General features: G+C 43.3%; 1 protein-coding gene across 2 annotated transcripts; it reads right to left on the bottom strand.

Annotated features, from left to right (window-relative positions):
• Nucleotides 1–1244: 1244 nt before the first annotated feature.
• Nucleotides 1245–12612, bottom strand: ctdspl2b (CTD (carboxy-terminal domain, RNA polymerase II, polypeptide A) small phosphatase like 2b). Of its 2 annotated transcripts, XR_003931702.1 has the most exons (14): nucleotides 12255–12612; nucleotides 8195–8385; nucleotides 7072–7210; nucleotides 6843–6992; nucleotides 6490–6738; nucleotides 6286–6382; nucleotides 5909–6020; nucleotides 5722–5808; nucleotides 5432–5494; nucleotides 5258–5337; nucleotides 4946–5072; nucleotides 4481–4576; nucleotides 4261–4383; nucleotides 1245–3993 (listed from the first exon to the last, which is right to left on the bottom strand). XR_003931702.1 is itself a non-coding variant. In XM_030094631.1 (13 exons), the coding sequence occupies exons 2-13, from the start codon at nucleotides 8360–8362 to the stop codon at nucleotides 4318–4320; spliced, it is 1434 nt and encodes a 477-aa protein (XP_029950491.1). In that variant the 5' UTR covers nucleotides 8363–8385; nucleotides 12255–12612; the 3' UTR covers nucleotides 1681–4317. The 2 variants fall into 2 exon arrangements, 1 of the variants encoding a protein (XP_029950491.1); XM_030094631.1 differs by having other exon boundaries at nucleotides 1681–4383.
• Between the last annotated feature and the right edge of the window lie 338 nt (nucleotides 12613–12950).

The raw sequence follows: 12950 nt of genomic DNA, 5'->3' as shown, positions 1-12950 counted from the left end.
CAGGCCGGGCTGCAGCTCCCACAGGCCGGCGGACTCCCTCCGCCTCCCCGCCGCCCTGCAACCTGACCCCGGCCCCGAAAGCTCCGTAATTAAGGGCACCGGCGGCGGAGGAGGATGGGGGGGAGGTAGGTGCGAAACGAGGAACGCAGAGGGGATTTCAGCAGTAAGCACGACCGTCCGCGCTGCATTATTGATGGGCCGCGTTGATTAAGCGTGAAACCTGAGGCCCGTCGGAGGAGACACGAGACACCGGAGCGACTGAGCGATTTTCCCGCGCGACACGCACGCAACACGGCATTTCGCACGTGACGTTCTGAACCGAATATCTACACTTTTTTTTATTATTCCATTTCCAAATGAAAAATAGCCTACTGGCTGTTTTAAATTGCATAGTTAAATAACTTGACAGTCTTTATAAGTGGTCTGCTGCTGTCATACTGTTAATCTGACTTCAACTTTTTGTACAAAAGTAAAATTGACAAGCAATCTAGATTGAAACAATTCTTTAACAAAAGTTGGTATCTCGAGGCATTCTAGTGTTAAAATAAAAAGGTAAGATATACAATATTCTAGTTTGATGTCGATGAATATTAACCCCAACAATAAGCTGAATCAGATTCAACATTTACCAAGATGAGCAGCTGGAAAACACTCATGTAAACAATGTCCATATTGTAAAATAGAGAGAGGTTTGTTTGTGGTCTTATAGGAAAATACAGAAGTTTTAGCATCTTGTTAGACAAGGAACTGATAAAATACTTTATGTGGAGTGTCACCCTATACTCCAGCACTAAATCTCTGCCATGAGATAAATATGAGCTGATTATAGGACAAACCTATTTCAGATTATTAAATATCCAATTTATTGTTAAGTCCCTTTTCAGTTGGAGTAATGCATTTTAGATAACATATTGTTGGTAACCTTTAAACAAAATATTTAAATTCACCAATTACCTGCATAATCTCATATCAGACATAGAAATCTACTGTAGAAATCCTTGCTCATCAGCTGCAGCTTTGGTGAAATGCCTCATGAGAACAAAATATTTTTTCCCTGTACTGGTGAATCATCCTTTGATTATGTGTATTGCAGTAAAGAAATGAGACCTTTTTTTAATGACCAAAAAAGAATATTGCCATTTGTATTATTTTAAAATCAGGTGAAATGTCACCGCTTTCCTTTTTGTGTGTAGCTTAATTTGTTTTTCTGAAAGAAGTGAAAAAAGCAAAAACAGCATGCAAGATGTTTTCACTTTAAAACTTTGTTTCAGAAATTCAATGTAACTGTATATACACTTTACAATAGCATACAGCCTGACAGATAACAAAGATGTCTTGAAACATATTTAAATACATCTTCAGCACAAATAGCAATTCTTGCAAGTAAAATGGCTTTAACTGATATTTTTGAAAAACAAATTTATAAAACAAACGAGAAAAAAAACAGCAAAAAACATTAACACGACTGCTGTTTTCTGCAGAAAAAGTGCCATGATTAAAATTTAATTCAGGACTTTCCCACAAAGCAAGCTGTAATCTCTACATGCTAAGTTTAACAGTTCAGTGACATTGCGCTAAACTAAACATACAGATATTTGTAAGAAAAAAAAAAACACTCCATCTGATGTAAAGTTAAATCTTCATTAATACATTTAAAAAGTAGATATGACATGCCTTTTGAAATCAAAAATACAAAAGATTTTCCTTTAAGGATTTTTTTTTTTTTTTTTTTTTTTTAAACATGAAGCTGCATGTATTGTACAACACTCAGTGTACAATAAAAATCCATAATGCACATAAAAGAGCTGGATGAAAAGTATCAAATGCCTCCGACTGATCCTTCAGGGTAAAAAAAAAAAAAAAAAAAAAAAAAAGGGAAAAAAAAACAGGGAAACAAACGCCATGATATTCGCAACTTTACTTGATCACAGCTCACCGAGGACACGTGGTGCACTCGAAGAGTGAGACTTGCATACCGAAACGATGGCAGCCTGGGAGGTGAGGGGCGAAGAGGACAGGGGGGGATGCTGCGGTGGGAAAGACACTTGAGCCTTCGACCCATGTACACTTTTACATTCATAGTCTGGACATGTGCACTCCTGACATGTCAGAGTATCAGAGTAGACATCATTGTGCCCCAAAACGATTTCACTTGAATAAAAAAAAGTAACTAAATTTCTGGAGTGACATGAACTTCCTGTGTGAGAAAGCAAAAAGGAAAAAAAAAAAAACAAACAAAACAGAAGACAGAAACCCCTTCTGGACAGGACCTGTGTGAGGAGCAGGGATTGTTTTGGCAGAGCCGGATTCGTCTTTACTCAGAATGAAGATACGACTCGGCGGAGTCACAACAAACCGTGCACTGAAAAATACCACGAGGGGGATAAAATAGTGGGCGTCTCTTGATTTCAGCATCTGCAGAGCTTTGAGGTCTGATTGTCTCTTTCCATCGAAGCGTTTTGTGAGGGAGAGCACACGGGGTGGGGGGTGGGGGGTGGGGGGGCAGGTTATGGCACTGTACAGGCAATTCAAACAGTTTGCGTGAACGTAAAAATGCACTTTCATTTAAAACTTAAAAAAAAACAGAAGACCTCAGAAGACATGCCAAATTATCACAGATTCAAGTCAACTGGAGGCGATGAAGAGTCTCATTCAACCCAGCAGCCATTTGATTTCTCCACCACCAGATTTTTTTTTTTTTTTTCTTTTCAGGTTTGTAAAGTCGCCAGAACGTCCACATTTCTGCCTTCTGTGTTTCACTTTCCAATAAATTAGGAGGAACGACAGAGGAGTGACAATGTCAGTTTGGCTTGAGAGTCCCGGCTGGAGTTGGGCTAAAACATTCATGGAGTTACCATTCTTAAAAACACCATACTTTTAAAGTGTGCTAAAATTAAGAAAGAAAAAAAAAACCCAGAAGCTCAAAAGAAAAAGCATGGAAGAAGTGGACAGAGGGGCAGTCTGAAGTATGTTGCTGGTGCCAGGTTTGGCTGGTTCGGGGTCTGGCCACTGATCTCTACCACAGGCAGACGTCATGACACACTGGCAGGGATGCGCTACATTAGTCAGAATGCTACTGATAGCCATCGGATGACGCAACAAAGAGACGACGCTCCGGATTTCAGCCAGAATACTCGATTAGGATTAAGAAGACAATACTGATTACAGACAAATGACAAAATAAAATACTATCGTTAAAGAAAGGATAATGTCGACACGTCACTTTGAAAATGAATGCCCTCAAACCGTTACAATATGTCAGATTTACAGGTAAAGAAGATTCTTAATCTTAACATTTTAATTAAGGAGCCATGTTGTGTCCACAGTGAAGCCAACACGCTGATTCAAACCTCTATTCTGTTAGAGCTATCAAGTCCTGGAATAATCCCATTTCATTTGACTAAGCAGTGGACCGTCATTAATATGAACTCATGTTCTCCTATTAGGAAAAAGGCTAACGATAAAACTTACATGACCCCTTTTAAAATGTAATATCTTACAAACAGAAGTAAAATTTTTTTTTTTTTTGCAACTCTATCTTTTTTCTTTAAAAAAAACAAAAAAACAAAACAAAACACCTGTTTTACCAGAAAAAACGGCAACCAACAATACAAACTTGACAGAGCTACGGAGGAATGCATATGATTTTTAAAGGCTACAGATTGTAGGTTTTGCCCAAACACCAAATCAGTGAGTGAGTGTGTGTTGTGTGTGTGTGTGTGTGGCCAGGAGTAAACATACACACATGCACAGATAGATTTACAGGCCAGTCATTCCTGTGTAGCCACAGAGTGTGGTAATTCGTCAGGGTCAACAGCGTGAGCACCAGGGTGGGGTGGGGGTGGGGGTGAGGGGTCGGTTTGGGTTCAAGGACTTCCGTTCGGGGCGGAGTTCCTCTTGAACCTGGTGGCATTTTCATATCCACTAAGACCAGCACCGAGAATTTAAAATTTAGTGTGGAGCCAAATGTCTGGCCGCACAGCCGCAGAGTCGCTGAAGAAAAAAGAAAAAAGAAAAGAAAAGCAGGAGTCAACCTGGGCTTGTTCAGAATGTGGGCGATCTCAGCTATATGCATTTGGATTATTTTTATTTTTTTTTTCTAGAAAAATTTCACCCAGGTCTTTAAAAATGTTTTTTTTCCTTTGAAGTTTCTTAAAAAGCAACGGTGGACTTAAAAACAACAGGGAAAAAAAAAAAAGGCTAGATCTTTTAAAAGTAATGGCAATGTTGTAGTCTGTAATCCAAAGAGAGGCTTTTTACACGCATGTTGCTTTCAGTCTGTTCATGTTGTCCCGTTGTGAGGAAATCTGGTGGAGTTCAGTCAGGAGGTAAAAGGTCGTGAAGACGAAACCTCTCCCGAACGTGGGGCCGCACATCCTCGTTCTGACGGGAAGAGAAGAAACCAAACATTAGGTGTGCTGAGTAACAGCAGCAGCAATTCAGTATCATGAACGTTGGATTAAAGGGTGGGGCGGCTCACCATCTCCACCAGCTTCTCCAGAAAGGGCACCAGCTTCAGCAGCTCATTGTCATTCTTGTCCATGAACCAGCTCTCTATGGGAATCCCATTGGACAACTGCAGAGACAAAGACACGTCGGCTGAAGCTTCAGACACGACTCAAGTGTGATGAAGGGGTGAGAACTCCTTCATGAAGACGAGCCAGCAAAAACAATCCTCACTTTCAATGGGCCGGTGGACTGTTTAATTATCTCACAAAAGAAATTCATTACAAAGAAGAAGCTAAAATAGCTGGACTGTGCACATTTTTTTTGTTTTGTGGTGATTAGAAAGAAAATAAACAGCAAGTTTGATTAAAAAAAGATTGGGAGTATTTGAAATGCAGTAATGTTGTGAAAAACTAGAGTTTTTCTGTCCACTGTACAGATTATAGAGTTCAGTGCGCTCTCTGTCTGGAGCCCTGCAGTGTAACATTTGGAGTTTCACCTGATATGCAAAGGCTTGTGGTGAATTGTCGATGATGATGGTCTTTGACAGATCTCTGCCCAAGATGTTGAGGTCCTTGATGTAGTTTCCCTGGACACAGACGCAATGTTCCCGAAACAACCGGTGTCTAAAGTTACAACGGGGACCGAAAGAAAGACGGGGGGTGGGGGGGTGGGGTGGAGAAAAATGAATCAGTGACAAGGTCAGCACGATCAATAATTCAGTAAAAACCACAACACTGACACCTGAACAGCGGCAGCAGAGCTTTTCAATCAGCTTTTCAGCTTGTTGTGCAAGTGTAAGACACCGTACCTCACCAGCTGCTTCTTAGGATCCAGGATATTGAGGAGTTTGTCTGCATACACCTTTTTAGAGGCTGTGAAGAGGATGATCTAAAAGAAAACAAGATGTAAAGCAATCAAAGTTCAGATATGATTATGGATTATTTAATAATGGTTAAAGACGGGCACATAGGTTAACATTTACCTCATATATTTGAGACATACGTTCCAGAAACTCTCTAAAGAATGGCCTGAGGCGTACATACACCTGCAGAGACAACAGCAAACCAGAGGTGAGTCAAGGTTTGAATATGACAATCAGATACAATAAGTTAAGTAAAATATACCAATTCTAAACATTTATAATTACACAGTTGTTTAATTGCATGTTTGCACGTCTTCTTGTTCTTCAGCACATTTGGAAATATGACTTTGCTCCCCTCTAGTGGCATCATGGAGCAAGGGGGAAAAAAAAAAGAAAAAAGCAGCACTGACCTGGTAAATGACATCCTGAAAGAGAACCGGGAAGGTGAGCGCAGCGTCCTCCAGCTCATTTAAACTGCAGTGGACCAACGTCTCATCCTGGTCGACACGAAAAGAAATTACGTTTTTAAAGCAAAAACTGATATTTGAAACAAAGCCAGTTCAAATAGTTAACGCAAGTCGCTAAAAGTTGACCGACCAGGTCGAGGACCAGAGAGAACTCGGGCGTGCTGCGCGTTTTCAGCGGCAGGGCCGGCTTCCTGGTGAGCTGCTCTTCTGTCAGCGGAGGGACGTGCTTGATGAAGAAATACCTGCAAAATTCAACATTTGGTCAAACAAAACACTCTGAACCAAGTGCATGTCGTGACTGTGTTCACTAGATTCATGAACCCGTCAGGACAGGCTGAGATGTAGCTCAGAAAAATGTTGACAAATGTGTCAACTTCTAACTGCTTTTCACTGAGTCAGGAACAATTTGACAAGTCAGACAGACATTGGTATCCTTCAGGTACTGGATTTATTTGCCCCGTTTTGCAAACTTTGCGACAACTTTTCTGACAGCTGCATTTTACTTACGGGTCAAAGACCTCCCAGTCCTCCTCATAGGTGGCCTCTGGTGGCACCGCAGTAGGAGGAGCGTCCACGTAAGTCATATCTGGACTGGAGCCGGGAGCTTGGAGCAAAAGAACATGAGAGGGAATAAAATGTAAAACCATTGTAGTAGCTGTCGCAAACTTCACAGTCACCTGAAATGTAAAAGAACTTGAATGATGTCGTTACCTGTGAGAGGGGGGAGGTCGGGATCAGCGTCCAGCTCTCCTTCTGCCGCTGTCGGCGAGGACTCCAGGATGTGAGGCGGCCGCAGAGGCGGCAGCTGAGACACGCTGGAGTAGAAGTTGGTGGCGGCGCACAGTTCCTGCGTGGATGTGACTGTGCTGGTGGGCGTCTCCACTGCCTGCTCCATGTCCAGCTGCTTGACGATCTCCTCGGCCTCCAGCGCCTGGTCCGGCGAGTCGGAGCCGGCAGAGGCTGGAGAACCAACACAAGTAGAGCGTTTGAGCACAACACTGAAACGCTGACATCCTAACCTTACTGCATACCGCAGGTTTGGTCAGAAAGAGAACTTGCTTCACCATTTTTAGCTGGTGAGAAAAAGTTGAAAACGGGGGAGAAGATGGTCCCGAGAAGGGTGGTCCTGGGGGGGCTGCTGGGCACCTCCACGGCCGTCGTCTCGTCCAGACTGCCGTTGGGCTTCTCCTTACTCCTGTCATGATTGGTTGCCTCTGCAGAGGAGGAGTGACAGATGGTGAAATTTTGACGGAGATCAATATAAAGTGGCACACTGAATCTGCAGCCACTCACGTCCGTTGATGGAGCCTCTCCTGCCCACCCTGCCTATACTCTTGCGCGGGTTGTTGGCGTTTGAAGGTGTGGAGGTGATGAGGTTGTTGTCCACATCACAGTGGAGGCGGGTCTTCTTGGCCGGGGTCTCCTGCTGCACCTGGCCCAACAACAGTTGAAAATTCAGCTTCAGCAGCAAAGAATGTGGGAAAATATTATTCAAGCATAAGTCCTGATCCAAAATTGCATTTATGATAAAGACCACAATTGCTATGATCGATGGTTGTTTTTAAAGTGTCTGGAAAACTGCCAGAGATCGGACTGGAACGAGCTGTGCTGCAGATGCGCTACAACCCGGCAACAAATCCTCACCTGGTACAAAGTTAATTAGAATCTTCAAAAGAAGGAGCTGGATGTTAACAGTAAGCTCGTTTTTTTTGGGTGAACACAGACACAGCTGCAAGTTATGTAAGTTAATGACCATTTTTGTTCTCTGTAGGTCAACTGGAAACATCTTTGTTTCACCACCTACTCTAACAATAAACCAATAACTCCTGTGCATGTATACATGGATAAAGAAGAGTACAATTTAACAGGTCAGCGAAGCTACAGTTTGATTAAGCTGCACATGTAAACATACTGAGTTAGTACTGTGAAGAACAGACTGATAGGAGCAACGCAGAAACTCATTCTTAGAAGTCAACATACATACAACACTGTAGGGTGAAAAAAAAAAGTCCTAAACAATCATATATTGGATGTTGTTGAGACATATGTGCCAGAAGAACAGAAAATCCCTCGTGTCTTTCCATAGGAAAAATGTATTTTGACCAAGTTGACTTTTCCACTTGTTACTACCTCCTGTCCCTGCACACCGACTCTGTGAGCCAGCAGCTAAAATTAGAGCAGAGTCCGAGTTCTCAGACAAGCTGCTGCATTCCTCCAGACATTTCTTGGGAAACATGACACTCCGCAACAAGAAACACTGTATTTAAGACTGAGACCTGTAGAGCGCCGTGCTGAACACAGCTTCAAAACGGACAAGTGTCTGAAAGCTCGGTTTTAACAGGACTGCACCAAAGAGATGGAGATGGAGGGAGAGGGGGAGGGGAGGGGGTGTCATGTGGTCAGAGGAGTTGCTTACCTTAACAGCATTTCCTCTGATGAACTTCTTGATGGTGGAGAACAATCCCCTCCCTCCGCTGGTGGGAGTGTCCTCCTCGACTTCTGAATGCCTCCGCTTGGTTCTGGACGGGCGGCTTGCCAGAGTGGGGTTCGGTTGCTGAGACGCCTTACGCATTCTCAGCCTCATTGTTTTTGCAGTCACATGTAAGGCTGAGATAAAAAAAAAAAAACCAACAGAAAACAAAACATGTAGAGAAAGCAATGAAGAGAGGGACTGGATGTGAACCACGGATGCACGACTAAGAAAATACATTTCAGCAGGTTGGAAAAAAAACAACAAAAACAGGTTGTTTTGGATAAGTCCGCAGACTATCAGTGTATTGACTTGTAATACTGGTGCATGTTTTTACCAACATCTGGATGCATTCAAGATCCCATTTCACTTACATCAGTGCATCACGGCAGCCACAGCTGGATTTAGTTTTATTTGAACAGTAAGAGAAAAAAGAAAAAAGTATTACCCAGGATCTTACTTTACACATGTTCAACAATAACTGTTAAACAACAGTTAAGTTCATGTAACTTCAAAGCACACAGAGAAAGACGACTGATTAAAGAGTCGTGATTAAACATAATTTATCGGTGCCAAAACTTTCTCTGAAAGAAGTACAGTCATTCATGAGTACTGCGCGGCGCTGGAGGAAAACCGCAAAACAATTCAGAGTGAGGAGAATTTGCCAGCGGAGCATGCCAGGCCCTTCAACGCTTACGTAACTAAAAATGTGTCCGGACATATCCACAACCTGTCAGGAGCCCTCCTCTCCCGGCGCACTGTACGTCGCACGTACTGTAAATGTCCTCCACTACATCTGTTTTACATTTACACCAGCGATCCAAAAGTGGATGTGCTGTTGCCCAATCCCCGACACGAACAGAGAGAGAGAAAAAAAAAAAAAAAAAAAAAGAAAAGAGAGAGAAAGCTGGATGGCAACACTGAAGCTGGCGGAAGGCGAGGAGCAAAAGTGGAACAAGTCTGAAAGCTGCGACTTCTCCGGAGGATAAAACGAGAGAGCAACACAGTGAATTCACATCGCGGGGGGGTGCAACTTCAGGAAAGCAGCACTGCACAATCCACTCTCAAAGTGGCACGTAAATAAAAAATGTTTCTGATTTACTAGTTTTCGGCAAAACATGGCAGATATACACGACTAAAAGCAGGAACTTCCTAATACTACTTGAGATAATAATTCTCATCCAGATTCACCGCACGTGCTTGAAGACGGTGTGATATTATTTTAGGAAACATAAATAGTACATTGTGTTCTTTTGAGAGTTAAAAAAAAAAAAAGTCTGGACTGGAACGTGCACATGTATGTGGAGTCATCTGCAACACTTTGGCTCTGCTGCACTGAAAAACAACTGTTCATTTCCTCGTGTTAGCACCATTTAAATAAAGCTTGTTCACTGTGCTGGAGGAAGCTCAGCAGGATGCTGGTGCAACTTTACAGTTTTTAACTATATAACGTCAACAAACGAGGAGGCATTTCCACGCAGTTTCCCGCTGGCAGGAGTCTGTGCAACACAGAAGGCTGCCAATGACTGACAACACATTAAAACTCATTATCTTTAATCAGCTTTAGGCCTTTAAGCCTCTTTTAATGTTCTTAAATCTGCCACAAGACAACTTTTGTATAAAGCGCTTCCTTGTTTCAGTGCTTAGCTCCGAATGCCTTTGAATTGTCGTGATTTAAAAAAAGAAGAGGAAAAAAAAAAACAACCTACAAAATCACAAACCCCCTATAACTTGAAGATGAATCTTTAGGCATAGAAATGAGATTGTTTAAGTCGTTGACACTGATGAGACACAGTCAGTCACAACTGATGTTAGTTGACCTAAAGCATTTTAATTAAATCACTTTTGACAAACCAACAGCCTAAAATCTCTTTGTGGGGAAAAAGAAGGGGTGATTTGAACCTTCAGTGTGCAGGTTTTCAGGAATTCACCCTCAGTGTGGATTTGATATCAATATCATTTCTCTTGCAAAAAGAGTGTCTTACTCTCCAGGTCTGGGCCTCAGGCTTCTGTTACATCTGCTAATCTCACTAAAACGGTTCGACACAGCGGACACATTACAAATACAAGTGCATGTTTTTTTTTTGCCGAATTTGGGGAGCGCTAGTGCCTCGGCCGAATCGAACCCTCTGGTAGGCCTGGTTTTCTCCCACAGGCCTCATGTTTGACCCCACTGCTGTAATTTCCCCAATATAACCCATCTTGAAATCTACTTTTAAAATTACTTTCTCCACAAACTGTGTCACTGCATTAGATAACACAAGAGAACACTGAGCACCGTGATCACGCTCTTATTTTTGTGATGCACTGTGAGAAAAGCCCTGGAGGACACACGACATGTTCACTGGTGAGATGACAGATGCGTTTCTTGAGTCTTCACTGTGCTGCTTCCCTTTGTTCCAGTAGAGTGTTCAAACATTACTGACATATCTTCCATCTTATCAATATGGTAAACTCATAACGAACAAAACAGATTTGCTATTATCTGTTCTGCACGCAAACACCTAAAATGCTGCTAAATTAAGGTATTTATATTTGTTCTTTATTGGAGACAGCGTGACAAACCAAGTTCGTTCACTTGTTTATATTTACACTTGACACTGTCCGTCTCTCGCACCACGTCTTCAGTTCCCCGTTGCTTTTGAATAAAGACTAAAAAAACACAAAAGACCTGCTATATTGAAACCCCTCCTGCTGGCCAGGATCCCTGTAGCTGATAAACATCCACCTTTCCAGGAGATCGGCCACTAACCAAGGATCCTGCACACAGCTAGGCAGGAGCCAGTGAGCGGGAAATAAGAACATGCATGCAGCTGAGACCGTATGAGCTCAGCTAGCAAAGAGAAACAAGCGAGGCCCACCAAGCAGCCACCGTCCGCTCTGCAACACTCACCCCGGGGCTAAGATTGGCCAGGCGGAGAAATCATATAGCGTGCGACATAGTCATACATTCAACAGATCAACGAAAATACCACAGGCTGCACGATTGTCAAGTTGTCCAGACCACGAAAATGTTGATAAATGTAGCATCAAACAGTCAGGATTATGAAGCGGAGAAGCTAGTGCAGCAGCTAGCGCGATGTGGTTTAACCCCGTCGCTTAAACTACAGGAGATGTATCTCCGTGGAGATTCACATTAGTGTAGGTTTGAGCCGATTCTTGACAGTGTTGTCCTGTTAAAAATAAACATTCTGTTCCGTATACAATAGCACTAAGGTTAGCTAAAGGTAGCATTAGCATTTGAACAAGCCAAGCCCACACAGGCTAACTTACCGCTAGCAAGCCAGTCCGACATCGTAAATCGAGGAAAGTATCATTAAATCCAGGAGCACTGAAAATGAACACTAACTGAAGAAAAAACGTCCAGATTTGACAAACATTTCGACGAGAACAATCCCTCGATTTGTGAGCCACAGAGAGCCCGTGCTAATTGACAGTGAAGCTTGTCAGACATCGTTAATCAAAACAGCCAGTACAGTAGCCTTATCAGCTAATCCCGTCACGTTTGTCTTTGATAAATAATGGAGCTGGTGAGATTTAATTCATCTTCCGAGGTGCACTGTTATCCCAGTTAATCACTGACATTGAACGCAAAGGACGACATTTACCTGAGGAATGCCAAATTTGTGGGTTAGCTTCAAAGCAAACTAGCATTATCCTAGCGATCCTGCTCGATCATTGTTTAAACAGTCGCGCTTTGTATGCCTGACACCGACAAACGCTTTTTATTACTCCGCTAAATTCACCAGAGGAGGAGGGGGCTAAATTTAAACGAGCTCTCCGGTCGGCTCGGAATTGGCCCGGTTCGCTGTAGGCCGTGTTTAAACTGCCCGTGGCTACGTTAGCACGGCTAGCTTAGCGTTAACCCCCTGTTGAAACGCTGCTGCGGGCTAACAGATGTGCACAGGCAGGGAAGCAAAACATTTATCCCGTCGTTAGCCAACATTACATAAACGTACGCGAGAGGAGACGAATGCACGGGGTTAAAACACACACATCGACTTACTTTACAGTGATCCGCAATATCCAAAGATAACGTCGGTGCTGGGCTCAATGCCGATTAAGCATCGCAGCGGAGACTCGGTGTGTTTTCGCGATCCGCTCCCGACTTTTTTCAGTGGATCTGAGTCAAGGGCCGTCTCCGAAACGACACACCGTTGTGTTACCAGGCGCCATTTCCCGCCTCTGCTCGGTCTCTCCGAGGCAGATACCCGTATGGGACACAGACACACCCCCTTACCTCTCACAAACAGCGGGCGGGCGGGCTGCAGCGCGGATCGCTGCTTTCTCCTCCTGTCAGCGGTGATCCGAGGGGCGCAGGACTGCCCACCTCCCCGGATCCTCTTTTCAACGCCAAATAACACAATATTACACACATTAACCGCCCGAACCGCGCACTCACAGCACGACCTTTACCATTACTGAACTGCAATGAAAACCACAGGGACGTTCAAGGTGGCCGCGCGCGCTAAAGAAGCACGAGAGCATTTTCGAGGTGTTTACTATGAACAGATCTCCCAGAAATAGTCACAGGATTCCCAAAACAAATCGAAACGAGGAAGAAAATGACCTCGGGAGACACAAAGAGTAGCGCAAAAAGGCACACGTGGACTATAAAATTCCATTAAAAACAAAGAAAACATTACGGGGCAAATAAGGAGTATAATTAGGTAAGCCTGACCACAAAGGACCCATCTGTAGT

This window comes from Salarias fasciatus, chromosome 1, assembly GCF_902148845.1.
Source record: "Salarias fasciatus chromosome 1, fSalaFa1.1, whole genome shotgun sequence".
NCBI lineage: Eukaryota > Metazoa > Chordata > Actinopteri > Blenniiformes > Blenniidae > Salarias > Salarias fasciatus.
This window is presented reverse-complemented; position numbering and strand designations above follow the sequence as displayed.